The 21579-nt window shown below is 37.9% G+C and overlaps 1 protein-coding gene across 1 annotated transcript; it reads left to right on the top strand.

Annotated features, from left to right (window-relative positions):
* Nucleotides 1-2091: 2091 nt before the first annotated feature.
* On the top strand, nucleotides 2092-21167 carry LOC307102050 (C-type lectin domain family 6 member A-like; the record flags this gene model as incomplete). Its single annotated transcript, XM_079775510.1, has 6 exons — nucleotides 2092-2208; nucleotides 2874-2966; nucleotides 4648-4749; nucleotides 9298-9449; nucleotides 10957-11072; nucleotides 21089-21167. Exons 1-6 carry the CDS (start codon nucleotides 2175-2177, stop codon nucleotides 21165-21167), a joined length of 576 nt encoding a protein of 191 aa, XP_079631636.1. The 5' UTR covers nucleotides 2092-2174.
* Nucleotides 21168-21579: the final 412 nt, after the last annotated feature.

Raw genomic sequence — 21579 nt, 5'->3', positions numbered from 1 at the left:
TTCAAGATTCTCATTTGAGAATGTGGAGGTGTTTTTGATGTTGATAGAAAGGTATTCTAGAGACTTTATCTTAAGAAGGAAGGATCCTCAAGCCCTTGAGGAATGACAAGGAATTCATGAAGCCTGCCTCTAATGTTATACTACTTGAAGCTTTCCCTTAATCAGAGAGATTATAAGATACTAGAGGCCCAGTACACGAAATTTGTGCAGGGGAGGGAGGAATGGGGGCGGGGGGCGGGCGGGGGCGGGGTATCCCTCAGCCGGCCTGCATCCTCTCACAATCTGGGACCCCTCGGGGGATGTCGGGCCTAAACCGGCAGTGGGACATACCTCTCACAATCCAGGACGCTGCATGCACCAGTGACCATATTTTCATACAGGTGAAAGGCATCTTGCTGTTGTATGGGCAGCTACAATTTTTGCCCTGATTATAAAAAGCAGTACATAACACCATCCTTCTGAGGCAGTAGTACCATTTTCTTCATCTTAAGGGTGGAAAACCTAAAGCAGAGAGAAGTTAAATAATTGACTTTGTCACACAGTTACAAGTGTCAGAATCAGGACTGACCACAAAATGTGCAAGCCAGAGTCCATGCATGTCATCGCTGCATCATCCTGTTTTTTCGTGTTAGAGTAGCCTTGACAGGTTTTAATTTTTAAATCTAAGAGACTGCTCCCAATATATAAGGTAGGGTCCCTAGGCCTGGCTGGCAATCAGGGCCACCTGTGGGGTGACCAGTGGGTGGGGCGATCAGGAGCCCCCGCTGGCACCAGCCTTGGCTGGCAGCCTGGCACAGCCCACTGGTGGGCCCTGCCTCCCAATCATCACTGCTGGTTGCCTCCCTCTCAGGGGGCAGACACTCAACGCAGGAGCTGCTCCCAACCAGGGCAGCTCCTGCGTTGAGCGTCTGCCCCCTGGTGGTCAGTGTGCATCACAGCGACTGGTGGTTCTGCTGGCTGTTCGGCCGTTCGGTCTATTTGCATATTAGGGTTTTATCATATAGGATTACTCTAGCCCTGGCTGAGTAGCTCAGTTGGTTAGAGCATTGTCCTGATATGCCAAAGTTGTGGTTTCGATTCCCAGTCAGGACACATACAAGAATCAACCAATGAATGCATAAGTAAGTGGAACAACAATTTGATCCCTCCTGCTCTCTTTCTCTCTCTGTCCCTCATTCCCTCTCTCTCAAATCAATAAATAAAAATAAAAGATATTACTAACCTTTGCTCAGTACCAGTCTTGATTCACTAAGAATGTTTAATTTTGTAGATAAATTCCAGAACCTTCCATTTTGCAATCACATTCCTGAACAATGTCCATGGATCTTTAAGTAAAAATGTTAACATATTTTTTAAGCCATATCTATTCAATCAGACTTTTGCTCACTTCCTAGGACACTGTTCAACACATGGATTAAGCCTTACATGAAATCCAATGTAAAGATTGGCTAGGGAGCACTTAAATTAATTAGGCATATACCTAATTAATTTAATAAATTTCTTTTAGGGTATATAAATTTTTCTATTTTGCATGCCAGAATAAATAGAAATCACGGGGAGAAATTTCATGTCAGAAACTGAACAAGTGATCTCAATATTCTTGTCAAAGTTTTCATGAGCTGTTTTAGATGTGTTTCTCAATTTTCTCTAATTTTTCCTGATATTTTAAAATCACTGGAAACTTTAGTCTAAACTAAAAGTTTGAAGTTTATTTAGTCATGTGCTTATTTATTCTTTTTTAAAAAAATATATTTTATTGATTTTTTACAGAGAGGAAGGAAGAGGGATAGAGAGCTAGAAACATCGATGAGAGAGAAACATCGACCAGCTGCCTCCTGCACACACCCTACCAGGGATGTGCCCGCAACCAATGTACATGCCCTTGACCAGAATTGAACCTGGGACCTTTCAGTCCACAGACCGACGCTCTATCCACTGAGCCAAACTGGTTTCGGCTGCTTATTTATTCTGAGGGAGTTTCTTCCTTTCTTTTTTTAAATATAAACCGCGACTTCTTCTTTCGAGGCATACTTTATACAGGCTCTTAGCCTCGTCAGTGTTTAGTTGTTTGTCTCATCTCTGACCTATTTGAATGAAGTCAAAGCTCTGGGTAACATTTTCAGAGAAAAAGACATACAAGAGGCTCCTGGGCCTTCTGAACACAGGGAGCCCACATGATGGTGCAAGAAGGGCAACCTCAAGGTAGAGGTGAGCATTCCTTTCCTTAATTCCAGAAAGAAAGAAGTGTGTGATGAGTTGATGAGTTATCTGGAGAGAAGAGATAGACAATGAACAGATTGGAGGGATACAGATTGGACCATCATAGCAATCATGAGAAGTTTAGAAGAAAGACTAATTCCTCAGAGCCAGACATACTTGTCAGAATGAGTAAACAAATATTAATACAGTGGTATGAGAAGGAGGAGACAAAAGTGAGGGTTTGAGAAAGATGGGGAATCCATGGGTGAATGTAATATTTAAGAAGAAAAAAAAGGGAAGTAGAAAATACAGTTGATTGAGGATGACTTTTTCCTCGATTGTTTAGGACTTCAGAGCTACTACCTGGTTATTTATTCTGAGAGAGTTTATTCAAAAATTGTATTGAATTTATTGGGTTAACATTAGTTAATAAAATTATGTCAGTTTCAGGTATACAATTCTATAATACATCATCTGCATATTATATTGTGTGTTTACCACGCCAAGTTAAGTCTCCTTCCATCACCATCTGAGGGAGTTTTTATGCTCTCTTCTTCTTTTAGGTTTTTAATTAATATGAGATTCTTCACCTAGTTTCTTCATTGTTCTAAGCTTCTTAGGAACTCTGGCTTCCTGGCTCCATGGTAACTGCATTTGTCTTGTCTCTCTGACAGAAAGGCCAGTATGGTGGTCCCATGTGAAGATCTGGTCTGTTGCTGTGATTTCCATAGCATTCCTCAGCGCTTGTTTCATCGTGAGTTGTGTGGGTAAGTTCTTCACTGAGGTGACACTCTTGTGATTTCTTTCCCTGTCATGTTCTATACACCATTAATATCTCAGCTATTACTTGGAATGCAATGCTTTTGTTGATTTCCTCTCCTCCTCTTCCTCTTTCTCCTCCCTCTCTTTTCTCCTCTTTCTTGATATTTTGATAATTGATTCTGCTTCCAGATATATTTCACCTGGTTTTATTAGTATATTCTCAATCATGACCTCACATATGGATGAATGTTAACTGGCATCTTTTAAGGCATCATTTTTCACTACATGGTTCACTAATGATCACATATTCTCTAGTCACAAAAGCCTACTATTTTTTTAAATATATATTTTATTGATTTTTTACAGAGAGGAAGAGAGAGGGATAGAGAGTTAGAAACATCGATGAGAGAGAATAATCGATCAGCTGCCTCTTGCACACCCCCTACTGGGGATGTGCCTGCAACCAAGGTACATGCCCCTGACCGGAATCGAACCTGGGACCTTTCAGTCCGCAGGCCGACGCTCTATCCACTGAGCCAAACCGGTTTTGGCAAAAGCCCACTATTGAGAATACAACTATAATTGCTTTTATAATCATAATACTTTAGAATAGCTTTTTTGGTTTTCTTGTGAGAGTCTTTTCCAATATAAGGAGAATAAATATTCAAATGAGATATTGAGGATGTAAGGGAATGAAATATTTCTTTTCTGTTCCATTTGCTTCCAAATAAATATTTCAAGTACATTTTGTGAGAAATCTTCAACACTTTGTTCTCTCTAATCTACAATTTTGTTCTCCATTCTCTGCTAAGTCGATTAAAAATAGTTATAAAATAGTCTGGAAGGAAGTGAAAGTGATTTCATATGCCAGATGGGCCATGTTTGAAGTTCCCTCAAGATTCAAATAAATGTCTTGGTCTTCACTAAAACAAAAATAAAAATAATTATCAAAAAGTTAGAATATGTTTCACTTTTTATGGTCAAATGCAAGAGAGAAGAGGGTTTAAGAACAGTTATTTTATTAATCAAGATGAAGCAGATATTCAGGACCCCAAGGCATAGGCTAAGAGAATGGTAGAAAAGTAGTGAGCTTTAGTAGTAGAAGGCTAACACAGAAATGAGTGAAGAATCAATTCAGGGCCCAAGAAAGAACAGGTCTTTCTCTATGTGCACACCTTTGAACATAAAAGGTAATGTTTATTTGAGACATTTAAAATGTTTCTAAATGTTTAAAGGCTCCCATTGGTTTCTATTTACCTCATATTTTTTATCTGTAGCTACTAACAGTCAGAACTTTTAGAAAATGTAAAAATAATCTGCATTCTTGCTTCATGATTATGAAAATTAAGAAGAAGCAGACAGTCTGTGTATCAACAGATATCTATGGATTATTTTTGAAAGTCTCTATTCTAGGTGTTTGTGATTGATATATGTAGAAAGAGAATCTCTGTCCTAGAATATAGAACTTAAATTTCAACGGGGAAAGAGCAACAACAAAAACGTACAGGCTTATAGACAAACAAATGAATAGAGACAAGCAGTAATTGAACATGGTCTGTATTGAGTTTGAATAGAGAGAAGAAAATGGTTACAGTTGGAGGGAAGCCTGCTTGGCACAGATTTATAGAGCATAAGGTTTTGTAGCAAAAAAATCGATGGATACTAACCTTCCTTCTTCCTCCACAGTGACTTATCATTTTACATATGTAAAAACTGACAAAAGGCTGTCTGAATTACATACATATCATCCAAGTCTAACCTGCTTCAATGAAGGGACAAGGGTGAAAGGTAAGGTGTTGCAATTCTTTTTTAAAAATATATATATTTTATTGATTTTTTACAGAGAGGAAGGGAGAGTGATAGAGAGTTAGAAACATCAATGAGAGAGAAACATCGATCAGCGGCCTCCTGACACCTCCTACTGGGGATGTGCCCACAACCAAGGTACATGCCCTTGACCAGAATCGAACCTGGGACCTTTCAGTCCACAGGCCAACGCTCTATCCACTGAGCCAAACTGGTTAGGGCAGGTGTTGCAATTCTTAACCAGACTTCCTCTTTTCTCCGAGAAAGAGAGGTCAGAGGTGAACTCAAGATTGGTTTATTCTATTTTTAAAAAATGCATATCTCACCATAGCTGGGTTGGCTCAGTCTGTAGACTGAAATGTCCCGGTTCAATTCCGGTCAAAGGCACGTACCTCCGTTGCAGGCTCCTCCGTGGCCCCAGCCCTGGTTGGGGCACATGCAGGAGGTAACTAATCCATGTGTGTATCTCATCATTGATGTTTCTATTCCTCTCTCTTCCTCCCCCTTCCTCTCTGAAATAAATAAAAAATATATTAAAAAGAGATATCTCTAAACTTACATGCTCATATCAGGCTCTAGATTTGCTCTTCTCCAGGCTTCTTGAGATCAGTAAGTGTTATTAACATACACCATGCAATTTGCTCAAGCCAACCCTGGAAATTCTTCATGAAAGTTTTGGTTTCAAATTATCCTTAACCTTATCATTTGGATAAAATTTATTTTTGTTATCTAAGGTTCCTAGTTAATAACACCCATCTGAATTCCAAGTGTCAGTTTTATTACTGGTCAATTTGGATGGTGAAACATGGCTCAGGAAGAGGTTGTCCTCACTTTAAAATGTGATGCTGGCACCCTCATATGTGGACAATTAAGAGAGCTGAATTCAAAATCATGGTCTGCCTTTGCACTATGGCTAGTGAGAAATGCCAAAGAAAGGCAAAATGCATGTTTTAGTGGTCTGTATGGCCTTATTTCTTCCAAGTGAAGAAATCCCAACAATGTGAGACACTCCTGTATCAACAACTGGAGTTTTACAGACTACCTCCTGGAAGCAACAATGGGTACTTTAGCCTTTGCTTTCAAAATGCTCTGAAATGAATGAGACAACCATGGGTGTTAATTAAATTAACCCCACATCCATCTGGCATAAGAAACTGCAAACTTACTCCCTGTTATAGCCTTTCAAGCTGTTTGATACAAATAAGTCAAGTTACAGATAAGCTTATATGATAAAATTATCTTATATGCTACCATATCAGCAAATAAAAGTGCTCAGATTTTAAGAACATCCTTTCACATTATTATTACAATAAAAAGTGAAAAGTCCAAACAAAAATTTTCCATATTTATTAAAGGTAAAAAAATAATCGAGATCCACATGTATCTTTTCCTATTTGTTTTCCACTCAGCCCCAGTCCGAGTGCTGGGACATGCAGAAGCAGGCTTGTCAAAACTCCAGAAATATGTTGAAAAACTATGTATCCCCTTATTTAATCTGAAATCTAAATTTTCTTATCATGTATTAGAAGCAAAAGCTATAATTTTTGGAACTTTGTAAATATCAACATTTAAAAATAAAACAGTTAAACCTGTTTTTAAAATGTATCTTTGGTGTCTAGATACCATTACAAATTGCTACCCCCACTCCATCATGAATATTAAAAAGGAAGAAAAGCTTGTATTACTAACAGTCCTGTGTATTGCATCATTCTTTCCCCCCCTTAGACTAACATTCACACAGCACTTCCCTGTCTGTCAAGATATGTAAATAGGAACATGACTAATAGTTGTATTTCCTATGGAACATTAAGCTTGTTATAAAATTTCTTCTGGATGGATTTATTATAATTATCATCAGAATATACAGTATATTCAAAACATTACATATTTATTATATACTTTTATAAATTATTACTGATAAAATAAAACTATTAGAAGCCCATCTATAATAATAAAAGCATAATATGCTAATTAGACTGGATGTCCTTCTGGACGACCTTCCAGACGACCTTCCAGATGAAGCTGGGGCTGTGAGGGAAGCCCGGGTCCCAGTTGCCAGAGGGAAGCTGGTGCCAGCAGCTGGGGGAAAGAAGGCCTACTCTTGCATGAATTTTGTGCATCGGGCCTCTAGTCTGTATTTATAAAAGTCTAAGAGACCAGAATGCCAGAACGACCGGAACAACCAGAACACTGGTTGCTTGATGCGCACTGGCCACCAGGGGACAGATGCAGGAGCTGCCCCCTGGTGATCAGTGTGCTCCCACAGCCAACCTCCTGCACCGCCAACCTCCCCTGGTCCCTCCCCGCAGCTGGCAGGCCCTGGCTGGCAGCTAGCAGCTGGCAGGAAGTCCCTGGCCAGCAGCAAAAAGGAAGGCCCTGGCCCGCAGCCGTAAGGCCCCAATTGGCCCTGATCACTGACCAGGCCTAGGGTCCCCACCCATGCATGAGTTTTGTGCACTGGGCCTCTAGTCTATATATATAAAAGGCGAATATACAAAGTGTCCCTACAGGAGTTAGACCAGGAGACCGGGAGTTCTATCACTCGCTATGATGTGTGCTAACCACCAGGGGGCAGTACAGAATGAAGGGAGGCTCCGGCCAGCAGCCAGAAGGCCCTGATTGGCCCTGATTGCCGGCCAGGCCTAGGAACCCTGCCCGTGCATGAATTTCGTGCACCGCCCTCTAGTATTTTAAGGAGACAAATGGACTTTAAAAAATGCAATCAGATATACTTACTATTGAATAACATTACTACTAGAGTGAGGTAGAATTCAACATTAACTCCTTCCTTATATTTCACTTTAGTGACACAATATGATAAATCTTACTTATCTAAATAAATTGATAGAATAGAAAGTGTTTTGTTAGAATGTCACACAATTTTTTGTTTTTTTGCTAAAAACATATAGTGATCTAGTATCAAAAATTATTTGTAATAATCTGTTCACTGAGAATTTGATTAGGTAATTTTTCAATGTTGTTAAATATAAAGAATAATAGAGTAATTTACAAAAGGTTTGTTTTCTTCTCAGTCAATAGTGATTCACTTTCTCAATTTCTGGGATTACACCAAAAAGAAGAGTTTATAAGATTTATAAAATGACTATTAAGTACACTTCTTTTTGTAATTACAAAGCACAATTGGAAAAATAAAACATTATTAATGCCCATATATCTTTTTGACAAATGCTTCCTTTCATCACAGCTTTAAATGGTTTTGTCAACCTTAGAACTGTAGATTTAGCATATTTAACATATGTAAAATGCTTCCATACATAATTTAACTGACTAAGTCAATCCTCACCATCAAAACAGTCCACCTAATTAGACATGTTAAATTAACATATTGTTAATATATACTTTAAGGAGTATTATGAAAAACAATATTTAATAATGAACCGAAAGCATAATTAAGATAAATTTCCAAAAGTGGAAATTTATATATATATGGTCTATTTATTTTATTCATATTGTAATATTATTAAAGGAAGAATAATTCTATAGATTGTTTCTCATCATTTAATATGTAAATTTTAATGCAATAATATTAAAAATGAATAACATAGAGCTATATATAACAACATGATTAAATATTAGCAAATGGAATAAAAAAATGAAGCCAAGAAGACCACATATAGTACACTTTTAAAAAGATTTAAAATTCAATAAATCAAAACAACTTATTATTTAAATATACATATATGTGCTAAAATTGTATATGAACATGTATATAGACATATATGATCAAAACATGTCAGTGGATCTGTGTTGGTTAGCTAGAAATTTTTAATTCTAGGATAATGGCAAATTATTGTTTCTAATGAGAAAGGAGAGAGAAGTGATCATTTTTAAAACTCTTATAAGTTTGATGCAGTGTAAAAATTAGTAATAAGTAACATTTATGAGCAATTATTCCATGTTAAGCATCTTTTAAAGTGCTTTGCACATATTATGTGATTAAGTTTCCCTTTGGGTTTGGTACTGTTTTTATTTCCATTTTGAAGACAAAATAACTAAAGCTCAAGGAGGTTATGCAATTTGCCCAATGGCATACATAATAAATGGTGGAGTCAGAATTTGAATAAGGCATAATTCTAATTTTCATAATCACCCTGTGAATAATTATCATTTCCATTTTAAAAACTTGAGACTTGTGGCTTGCCCAAGATTATTAAGTAGAATTGGCATTTGAGATACACCTTTATTAGTAATTTGTAACCCTGATAGAACTTGGTGCATCTAATGTATAAGGGATATAAAGAACAGAAAAAAATTTTATAGTGATGTTTTGGCAAAAATTCCAGATAAATTCTGCAGGTAAATCTTGGTAAATATTGAGGACTTAAGGTTAGAAAATGTTTATTTAAAAGCAGTCCTATGGCCCCAAATTATATAATTTAGGGAACAATAAATACATGAATTAAGAAGCCCATCTCTAGAACACAACCTCAGACTTCACTTATATGGAATTTACCTCTTTAATATTAATTGTCTCCTCTTGCGCTCACTCTTCTATTTCATTCAACATAGAAAAAGTCTGGGGATGTTGCCCAAGTACTTGGAAATCTTTTGGTTCCAGCTGCTACTTTATTTCTGATGAAAAAAATTTTTGGTCTAAGAGTGAGCAGAACTGTGTTCGGATGGGGGCTCATTTGGTGGTACTCAACACAAAAGCAGAGCAGGTACTTTTGTTTTCTTTATTTTTCATTTTCATTTAAATAAAGTAAATTTAATTAAAAATAAAATTTATCATCTTAGCTGTTTTTAAGTGTACAGTTCAATAGTTAACTATATTCACATGGTTGTAAAAAGATCTCTACAATTCTAGGAGTATATCCTAAGACACTTGAAACGCCAATCAGCACGAATATGTGCACCTCTATGTTCATAGAAGTGCAATTTACAATAGCTAAGATCTGGAAACAGCCCAAGTGCCCATCAGTATATGAGTGGATAAAAAAAGCTGTGTACATTTACATGGTGTATATAGTATATACCATGGGATACTATGCAGCTGTAAAAAAGAAGGATCGCTTAACCTTTGAGCATAGAGGGATCTGGAGAGTATTATGCTAAGTGAAATAAGCCAGTCAGAGAAAGACAAATATTACACAATCTCACTTATAAATGGAATCTAATGAACAAAATAAACTGACAAACAAAATAGATCTAGAGATAAGGAAGTATGCAACAGACTGATGATTCTTAGAGGGAATGAGGTTGGAGCAGGAGAGATTAAACCAAAGAATTTATATGCATATATGCATAGCCCATGGGCACAGACAATAGTGCCAGTGAAGGCCTGGGAAGGGGGGGGAGGGAGGGAGGGAGGAGTGGGGTCAATGGGGAAAAAAGGGGGATATCTTTCAACAATAAAGATAGATTTTTTTAAAAACTGAATTCAGCCAAAACCGGTTTGGCTCAGTGGATAGAGCGTCGGTCTGCGGACTGGAAGGTCCCAGGTTCGATTCCGGTCAAGGGCATGTACATTGGTTGCGGGCACATCTCCTGGTGGGGTGTGTGCAGGAGGCAGCTGGTCGATGTCTCTCTCTCATCGATGTTTCTGGCTCTCTATCCCTCTCCCTTCCTCTCTGTGAAAAATCAATAAAATATATTAAAAAAAAAACGGAATTAAAAATAAATTGTACCTTATCTCAACTGGAAAACAATTCTGATAGATTAAAAAGGTGATACAGAAGCCCAGATGGAAATATGAGACTAATAATTTTTTTAAGAAATCATCACTACTGTTATAAATATAATAAGCACTCCTTCATGTTTAACTTTAAAAAATAATTAATTATTAGAGAATTACTACTTAGGAGAGGAGAGAAACATTTGAATTTTGATAACTCAAATGCAATTTCACTGATAAACAATGAGAAATAAGCTAGAATACTAGTACATCTGAATGTATACAATTTTAAAAATGGTTGAAAGTGCAAAAACTGAGACACATTTTAAGAGAATTCTACCACTTGGTGAAGAAAAAAAGGCATTCTGTCTGCGATGAAAATTCATGGGTTATAACACCCTCCTTCTTGTAATGATGGTGTTTTGGGGCCTGTTATGAGCTGTCTTAACACTGTTCCTCACAGCTGGCATCTTATTTTCTCTTTAGAGCTCTAAGGAACTCTTACTCTATTCAATTTGGGAATTTCAGTCTATGGCTTCTTTTTCTTTATGCAGGATTTCATTGTTCAGCTGCTGAATGAATCACTTTCTTATTTTCTGGGACTCTCAGATCCACAAGGGAATGACAGTTGGCAATGGATTGATCAGACACCCTACACGGAAAATGTCAGGTGAGTACAGACTCACATTAATGAACCATAGGCTTTGTTTACATAAAAATGTAGGGAAATTTTGTTGACAGTGACTGTTAATGCTAATACTGATAATTATATTGATGATAACAGATTCTAACAATTATTAAGCTCTTAAATGCATGATTATTAAGTGCGTGTATTGTCACACTTAAACTTCATGAAAACTTTTTTAGAACTCATTTTACTGATGAAAAGTGAATTAACTTTTCTGAAGTCAATAAGTAGTAAGATGAGAAACAGGGCCTCAACTCCATGTCTAATTCCAAAGATGGTTCTCTTATTCATTACAATTTGCTGCCTCTAAACTTGTGTAGACACTTCAATTACATTTTACTTTAATTAATAAGACTTAAAATACATGTGTAAGAACTGTGTTCAATTCTAGGAGGATCTATACTAATAAAAGGGTAATATGCTAATTAGATCAGGTCTACTGGACATCTTCCAGATGTCTGACTTCCTTCCGGACAAAGCCATGGTGACGGGAGCTGAGGCAGAGGTGGTTAGGGGTGATCAGGCTGGCAGGGAAGCAAGCAGTTAGGGGCGATCAGGCTGGGAGGGGAGAGGTTAAGTGGTGATCAGGCCGGCAGGGGAGCAGTTAGGGGGCCATCAGGCATGCAGGCAGAGGCAGTTAGGGGCAATCAGACAGGCAGGCAAGGCAGAGGTGGTTAGGGGTGATCAGGCAGGCAGGCCGGTGAGTGGTTAGGAGCCAGCAGTCCAGGATTGTGACAGGGATGTTCGACTGCCAGTTTAAACTGGCAGTCAGACATCCCCCGAGGGGTCCCAGATTGGAGAGGGTGCAGGCTGGTCTGAGGGACACCCCACTCCCCTGTGCATGAATTTCATGCACTGGGCCTCTAGTAATTATATAATAATACTATTTATTCATGGCTTTGAAAAAAATCCAGAATTTAATTATACATTATTGCATGTGATATTCACATAATTTCATAAGCTATTTGCTGACTATGATTCCTATTTTTATAAGTAAAGAATCAAATACCTGAAGAGAAAAATTATTTGTTTAAGATCAAAATGAGTCAGGAGAAAACCATGTCTCTTAATTCCCAAAACACCCATCCAAACCTTGTCACCCTTACTACAGATTGTATTCCTTGTAGGCAGGGTAACTTCTTATGACCAGCCTCAAGCTCCATGCTTAGCATAATGCTCTCCAGGTCCATCCAGCATAGGACTCATTTTAACTGCACCATCTCATCCCCCAGTCCAGAAAAGCTCAGCACCAGAAGGAATCTCCTCAGAGGTATTTTACACATGGGGAACAGATTTGTGGGAAAACCCCAGCAAGCTTCACTGCCATGGAAGTGTGAAGCCTTTGTTACTGAGGAATACTACAATCTTCACCAACACTGATCCCAAAATTCTAGAGCTGAACAATAGAAAGAATAAAATTAAAACTGAAATAGAGAACTTCAATATCAGGCTCAATCAGGCAGAAGAAATTATACGGGAACTTGAAGACAGCTCTCTTGATATTATCCAATCAGAGGAGAAAAATAATCTTATATAATAAAAGCCTAATATGCTAAGCATCCGACTGTTCATTTGACTATTCAACTAGTTGCTGTGACACGCACTGACCACCAGGAGGCAGGTGCTCTGACTGGTAGGTTAGCTTGCTATTGGGGTCTGGCCAATCGGGACTGGAGCCCTCCCATGGTCCCTCCCCAGCCCTGAATTTGGATTGAGTGTTTACAAATCAGAAGAAAATAAGTGAAAGGAGTAAAGAAATGAAGTGAGAAACTAAGAGAAACAATTTCATGTATTATCAAAGATAGTTTTCATTGCAAGATATCTAGGATATTTCAAAGCATTAAAAATTTACTTTGTTTATTTTACTCCTTATATATTTTTGTAGTTACTAGTACTCAGAAAACTTTAGACACTTCTAAAAGACCCATGAGATTTTATTTTTTTAGGAATAGTAAAATACAGAGAAGTAGACAGCCAGTGAATCAACATTTCTATTGAATAATTACTATTTTCCTGGTACTAGGGAAGCAGTGAGGCCCCTAGCAATCTCTGTTCTAAACGGTAGCTCTTCATTTTTATTCGATGGACATTAAAAAATATATATAAAACTATAAATTAAAAAATGAAAGCACACACAAGCAAGCTCTGAGGTAGCGAAGTTATTTTTCGTGAGGTTAGGCACATAGAAAAGTGAGTGTGTTTACCAGGTGTACCAGTTAATAATGCAGATTTTGTAATCAAAGAAAACATGATATTTTCAAGAGAAACATCAAAAGTGCTTTATTCAAAGTAATGTCCATCGCTAGCTACATATTTCCCCCATCTTTCAGGTAATTTGTGGATACCGTCTTAATAGCACTTTTCTGGTTTTGAGGCAAACCATTCAGAGACCCAATTTTCCACTTCTTTGTACATTTTGAAGTGCTGCTCAGAAAGTGTGTGTGCCATCCATCGAACAAGTGGTAATCTGAAGCAGCAAGGTCTGGTGAATACGGCGGGTGGGTTAATACTTCCCAGGCAAGATCTTTTAACTTGTCTTTAACTGGTTTTAAAGTGTGTGATGATGCGTTATCATGAAGCAAAATTGCTTTGTCATGTCTTCTGGCCCCTTCTGGTAGTTTTACGATGAAAGCGTGGTTCAAATTGACCTGAACATTCTTTGTCTTTCACATTGAAATCATCACTTTTAAAGAGTTTGAACCAGCGTTCACAAGGATCTTGAGATGGAGCATGTTCACCATAAGCTTCCCGAGGTATACAATAACCTTCAGCAGCACTTTCTTCAAAATAAAGTAATAAATTAAAACTTCCTGCAAATGCTCTTTTTTTGGCACAAAATTCAACATTTTTAAGCGTAAAAATTTCTATAATGTTAACACCTTCAGAAAATTTGACATATGAAGTTTTGAAGCTTGTTGTCAATACAACAAAATAGCATACATATCAAATCGCATATATATGTATCTCAACATATGTGTAACTCCATCTATTGAAAAAAATCTGCATTATTAACCAGTACACCTGGTAAGAGGATTAGAGAATTGGCATTAAATGGTCAGAACTATGATGACATATTTTAATCTTAAAACACACAAGAAAAAATAAATGTGGGAGAACAGGAGTAAAGAATCTGTGAGAGGGATATGTTTTGATGGTTTCTGAAAACATGAAGCTCTCTAGCCTGATAAAGACATAATAAATTGTAAGGAAACTAATTGCCCTTCCTCTTTCCCAGTGACTTGTCAAAATTCTTCATAATGGAAAATTCACAAGGGTTTTTTTATGACTTGCTTGTGAAATGCCACCCTACTGAAAGATACCACTTTTTCATGAGTAATTAGACTTCCTGTTCTAATGTTCAAATTCCTATTCGGTTTGACCTCCATTCTGAGTTTCAAATAAGTAGGTCCTGCTCTTTCACTTGAAGATTATAAGTAAACACTTCAAACTTTCCATGTTGAAAAGAGGTCCTAGAATTTATTTATTTAAAAACTGTCTCTTCTAGTACTCCCCATTTCCATTTCAACATATATCCAGATGCCCAAAATAGAAATCTAAGAATCATTCTCAACAATTTTCCTTTCTTTACCCCCTGTTTGTGTTGTCTCAGTCTACCAATAGTAATGCTATTGGCTAGAAGTTCCCGAAGGCACTCATCTGGGCCTGCAGTGAACCTCCGCAAACATCTTCACTTTTATTTTATTTAAAACACACATACACACACACACACACACACACACACACACACGTATATATTTCAGAGAGGAAGGGAGAGGGAGAGAGATAGAAACATCAATGATAAGAGAGAATTATTGATTGGCTACCTCTTGCATACCCCCTACTGGGGATCCAACCAGCAACCCAGGCTTGTATCCTGACCAGGAATTGAACCTTGACCTTCTGGTTCACAGGTTGTCACTCAACCACTGAGAAAACCAGTATTGTGGCTGTACCTGACCCTGTGGTTCTTATTATGATTCCAAGACACCTTTAGCAATAACCACCAGAAATCTTTGAGGTGGATGCCTTAGCTCAACCACTTAAGGCACTTGCATTACAATAATAAAAGTCCAACTGTCAGGTGCTTACACACTACATCCTTTCATCTAATCTATTATCAAATCCTACTTGTTAATGTTTAAAGGTGCTGATTCGAGACACCGCTATCATTTCTGAATTCTGGAGAATTTATGAAATATATAAAGGAACCAGGAAGGAATGCAAATACTAGCTTTGTTACTGCCAAATCTATACTAAAAAAGTATGGATTGGATTTGTAGTCAAAAAAGTTTTTAGATTACTCTCCAAACTCCAAGTCTAAAATGGAAACCCCTTTTAGGGAGAAGTGTGTAGGCTACATGCAGAATAAAAAAGACCTCCTACTCACCTTCCTGCAGAGAGCCAAAAGAGAAAAGCAACACTTGAATACTGTTCTTTGATGAATTATTTCTCTCCAGTGGAAGTAATTAAAGCATCAGATCCTTTCTTAAGAGTCTAAGATACTGATCTAAGATGGCATAGAATTAGGTGGAAGCTACACTCACATCCTCCCAGAACCAAATTGGAATTACAGCTAAATTATAGAAAAATCATCCCAAATAACCAACTGAAGACTAGCTGGAGAGCCCGGCCAGCATGGCTCAGTGGTTGACCTTCGACCTATGAACCAAGAGGTCACCAGTTCAATTCTGGTCAGAGCACATGCCGGGATTGTGGGCTCAATCCTCAGTTGGGGGCTTGAGGGAGGCAGTCAATCAATGAATCTTTCTCATCTCTATCTCTCTCTCCCTCTCCCTTTCTCTCTGAAATCAATAAAACATATTTAAAAATAATTTGTATCTATTAAACAAAAAGGCTAGCTGGAGAGAAGCCACATGAAGACTGATAGAACATGTGGAGGCAGGAGAGAGCTGGTGGGGCTCCCATAGGTTGGAGGGATATAGCAGCTGCGGGGGAGGGGGCATTCCCCCTGAGAAGTGTGGAGTCTAAACCCCAAGCTGGATTTCCCAGCTTAGAGCACCAGAACCAGGGACAGGCACCCACATAACATCCAGCTGTAAAAGGCAGTGGAAGTTTTGTCTGCCTGGGAGAGACAGCTTAGAGGAGCAGGCACCCTCTTAAAGGACCAATGCACCAAAATTTTGTTCACAGCCACTCATCCTAGGCTCTGGTAGAGGGAGGGCAGAGTGGACTAGAGCTATGTGAGGAGAGTCTGGGGTTGTTGTCTTTGGGGAGAGAGCTGAAGAGTCAGCCATCAGGATCCCTGTGCCGAGTCATTGCTGTATATGGCAGAAGCCATCTGTCTCTGGCAGAGCATTCCCTTCCATGCCCCATCAGCCTGGGGGGAAGCAATAGCCCCACCCACTGGAATGCCTCTTACCCCACTCTGTGGGAGCTTATGCCCTGCTGAGGTGCACAACTGGAGGCTCTTTCAGTGACTATGCCTAACAGGCAGCCTGGAGGTGGAGGTGGATCTCTGGGCGCTTTGACTATGTGGCTTGGCTGCTTCATCCTGAGAGGCTAATTAAAGCGCAATCTGTAGATTCCTTATGAGGTTCCAGCAAAGCAGGTTTAAGAGAGCCTATAGGATTAATTACTATTCTTGTTGTGTCCATGCTGTGTTTCAATAGCATCTGTAATGCACAGCTGTGGATATTAGACTCTGGTTCCGTTAATTGTCTTCAAAGTTTTATTTTTCACCTATGAACTAAACTGGATTCTGAATTTTTCTAGTTTTCTTAGGTATTTAGCTACAACCCTCTAATTTTTCTCCCATTTTTTTACTTGGAATTATTGAGATTTATAACATGATTTTTCTCCACTGGGGTACAAGGCCTACTCGTGCTCCAGGGATATTGCTTCTTAACAACTCTAGAGACCATTGCAACCTCCTTCCATACCCAGGCCTCACTGATCCTCTTACAAAAAACAAAGATCACTTGACTCTGAAGGAAAACTTTGCTTCTCTTCAGCAGGACACCCCTTCCCTTAGAGAAATCAGAGCCAAGAATCCTTGAAGTGGGAATGTATTAGGCAGTTAGACATGCAAGAGCAGAGTAGAAAAAAATAGGCCAGGTATGGAAGGTCACCAAGGCAGACATCCCTGAGCGCCTAGCAGCAAACAATTGTATGGTGGTAACTCACCTCTAGGGTGACTTTTCCTCCCCTAGCTTATCACTGGTCATATGGTTCAGACCCTTCCCTGAACTTTCCTCCCATGGAATGTTGCTAGTCATGTGTTAGACCCCCTTAGAGGAAGAATAAGGAGGCTGGAGAATAGCTTTAAACTATTCCCATACAAGCCCTTGCATGACTACTCCTTTAAGTGTTCAGAACAATAAGGTTCTGACTTGCATCAAATGATCTTGGTTGTAGAACCTTGGGTCTGTTGATCACAGAGTTTTGGTCAAACTAGAAATAATATCTAAGCCTCAGTTGTGTTTCAGCTCCAGGTCCAAAAAAGCAACAAGGCCAGGTGGGATAATGCCATGGCTGACATCAGGACCAGCTGTGATGACTAATGACCCCCTCCCTTGGTGCCATCCAATCAGTAGAGACCACAATTCTGAAAGACACACCTAGAAAGCTGATGAATATTTCATTAAAGTCTTCCCTGGGATCTACCCTAAGATCTCTGCTTTTAGAGAGCAAATAAAAAACCTTGGGATGGAAGACCCATTTCTCTCTCTCTCCCACACCTGTACCTTTCCCCACCCCCTTCTCAGATGTGCTCTTTCTCTCTAGAGCATGCCCATGCCTTCCTCCCCCCTGCCCCGCCCACCCGTATTCTTCCCCCAGGCACATTACCTTTGCCTTTCTTTCTCCTTAGCTCCAAAGGCCACTTTTTGCCTCTGTAACTTATTTCCTGAGCCCATGCAGCCCACCTGGCTCACTTTTTTTCACTTCTTGTACCTCTGTTACTTTCTAAATAAACTTTTGCTTGTTTTTGAGTCTTGTCTCTCAATTCTTTCTTAGCCAGAGCTCAAGTACTGAGGTTGCTGGTAACATTCTGCTGTTGTTTAGCTGTTAACAAGTTCATTTTTATTGATGAGTAGTATTCCTCTGTGTGAATGTAATACAATTTATCTGTTGATGGACATTTGGTTGCTTCCAGAGTTCACCTACTATGAATAAATCTGCGCTGAATGTTTATATGCAACGTTTTTTGAGCATATGTTTTCATTTATCATGAGTAAATTCTTAGAAGTGAAATTGCTGAGTCAAATGGAAAAATCTATGTACATCTTTATAAAACCTGCCAATTTCTATTGAGAAGTCCATCATATTTCTTTACTATATTCCTCTGTATATAATGTATTTTCTTTCTTTGGCTGCTTATAAGATTTTCTCACTATTTTTTAAAGCAACTTGATTACTAGTATGATATACCTTGATTGTGTGTATGTTGATATTCATCCTGTTTTGAGTGTATTAAACTTATTTAATATGTGTGTTTATAGTTTTCATCTAATTTGGAAAAATTTTAGTCTTCTCCCCCCACCAAATATCTTCATGGCCCTTTAGGGGCACTCCATCTTCTACATATAAACCCAGTCAGTAGCCTGGAAGTATGGATGCTGTCTATAGTATTTGAAAAAAGTTCTCTGTTGAATGTCTTTGACTGTAGTCTGGCTTCTAGTTTCTGGTTTACTCTGGCCTGTCTGCTTTCAGAGAAGCATATTACTCAGATTAGTGTTATTTACTTGCTCCACCAAAGAGGAAGCTGTGGGTCCCCGTTGAGTCATTGGTTTGTTGCTATGGTGTCATCTTGTGTACTTGCTGCTTTCATCATCACTGGAGTTGGTGTACAACTTTCCTTTCTATGCCTCTTGCATAAATTCCTTTTTTAGTGTAGTCTAGTCATGATTTCTATATTAGATGTGTTTTTATTTACTGTTAATCTCTATTTTTTAATTTATCTGCAAGCTAGTGTTTGTTTTATCAGTGGCATTTTATCTGATAAAATGTCCTTTTCTCAGAGGGCTATAATGTAGTGATTAACAACAGTATGGGTTTGAGTGCCATGTTACCTAGATCTGAATTCCAGGTCTAGCATTCTCTGTGGGAGCTCAGACAAGTTTTTAACTTTTCAAAAAGACCTGTATATGTTATTTGCAATTTGTGAAGATTAAGCAATTTGTGTTTAGTGCTTAGAACAGTGCCTGGCATACCAAAACATATTAACCATTATTGCTTTAGAGGTATATTTTTCATAATGCTCCAAGGTGTATGGTTAGGTTACTTGTATTATTATTATTATTATCATTATTATTTTTTTTTACCAAGAGGTGTCAGGGTAGGAGTGGGGGGCATACTACAGATCCAACAAGGAATTTGGATAATGAATCAGACACAACCTGTCAGATTACCTTGTTAGGAATTAGTCTACAAAGCATACTGGTCAGCCACTCTTTTCTTCAGCCTCTTCCAGTTGTAATGACCAATGTCAACCTCTTACAAAATCAACTTTGCTTAGTTTCTGAGTTGGCCTGATTATATTACATTGGTTATTAATTTATTGGTTGCTTTTGCAACTCTATAAATAATATATTTGTTCACTTATTTTTGTTATTTTTTAGCACATAACATATGTGTTCTTATTGATTCATAAAGTACACATGTGTACTAATGTATATAATATTAACATTATACATCTTATGTAAAACATATTACCAATAAAAGATACAATATAAGGATACATGAAAATATTTTCTTCCTGGTGCTCCAGATGGGTTGTCTTGTACACCCCATGTTGGACACCACTGCTTTCAATCCTGGTCCTAGAACAAACACCTGATCTTCACAAGAGTGACTGTGGTGTCAAAAAGGAATGAAAAGCTCTTGGCCCATGCTTTAGGCAAGTGATACCTTGCTGAGCTGTCCCCCACTTGTGTTTAAGTTAGAAGTGTGGATTGTGTGTTATCTAATAATACTTCACTCAACGTCTCCTGCTTGAGTAACCAGAAGAATCATGTGGAGATGGAGTCTGTAAGGGAATAACTCATATTTTATTTACTGTGTCCTCCTCTAGGGGACACTAGGGTGCACTAGGACACTGAGGACACACTGAGTCTGGCGTGACACCTGTTGAATTCAAGCATGAATGAATAAATGATTGAACAATTGAATGAATATGTGAAAAACATTTTTAAGCCACAGAAAAATACACAATTAAGGTATTGTCTTTAAAACATCTCCATTGCTAGAGGTTGTTCATTTATTTTTTGCAATATCTCTATTAAAATGAGAATGATTCCTACCTTTTGTCAGCCACACTTTTATTTTTACCTGGTTAAAGTGTTAGCACTTAATTATATTGTATATAGCAGCCATGATTTAGTGCCCATGTATTCTAGAGATGCTCAATTTAGTCAATGAACTTTTACATGATTCTGACTTTTTGGGGCCAAGAATGGTCTAAGATTATGTCTTCGTCTCTATGTGTCCCACGCATTAATTCAGGTGTGTTGTTTTTTGTTTTTTGTTTTTCAAGGAGATTGTTCCTATCAGTAAGGTCCTTTTTTGATGTTTGTTCTTTTAAAATATTTTGAGTCTGTGACCATTGGTTTGTCATTTTTATGTATTAACTTTTTATAAAATAATCTTAGAACAAAGAATGAAACAAATACCTTGTAAAGTACCAAGTCTCTGTCACATTTGAAAGAAACCCTCTTTCATCTAATTAGGAAGACATGGTAGACAACTTCTACTCATCGTCTAGGTCTAGGTCATGCTAGGATAGGTGATTTTTACCTATTTAGCCACTGCTTTTTCCTGAATGTGGAAGAGTCCCTGAAAAATAATAAGTGTATTGTAGAATCAGTGAAAGACAATGTTCCTTGCTGTATTTCTACAGCCTACAAAGTGTATAGCATCATAGTAGATGATCACTAAATTTTTGTAACTGAATGATTAGTTTTATTTCTATCTCCTTCCTAGTTCTGGTTTTTCATCAGATAGTTCCCTTATATGTTTATTTTCTATATATCTTTTTTTAGGTTCTATCATCTGTGTGAGTCCAAAAACTCTGAGGGCAAAGGAACAGTTTCTTTGCTAAATTTGGACCATAAGATTTGAGGCTGAACTGTTTCACTTCAGAGCAAAAATTCACTTGTGAGACACTGTAAGACAGTCTTTGACAGGCTATCAAAGTGAAAATGACAAAAAACAGTAACTTGTGGTATAGAAGAGATTGCACAGCCTAATAGAATGGGATGCTCTAAATTACCTACAGATTTTGCAAAAATTTATAAAATTTTTAGTAACAGATTATCCAAGATTCCTCACTCTAGCAAACCTCTGAAGCTCACATTCCATATACTTATCTCCATTTCTGGGCTTGGTTACTGCAAGTTAGTTTGATTATCTGAAAGGGTTGTCTGGTCAAAATCTTAATGGATTTAGTAGCTTGATTTGATTTATATGTCACTTTTTAAATGCATGTTTGAATTTATAAAATTTTTGTTTTTATTTCAAAGAACTAATTTTT

This window comes from Cnephaeus nilssonii, assembly GCF_951640355.1.
Source record: "Cnephaeus nilssonii genome assembly, chromosome: 6".
Taxonomy (NCBI): domain Eukaryota; kingdom Metazoa; phylum Chordata; class Mammalia; order Chiroptera; family Vespertilionidae; genus Cnephaeus; species Cnephaeus nilssonii.
The sequence above is the reverse complement of the archived record's forward strand: the minus strand, read 5'-3'. Positions and strand labels throughout refer to the sequence as shown.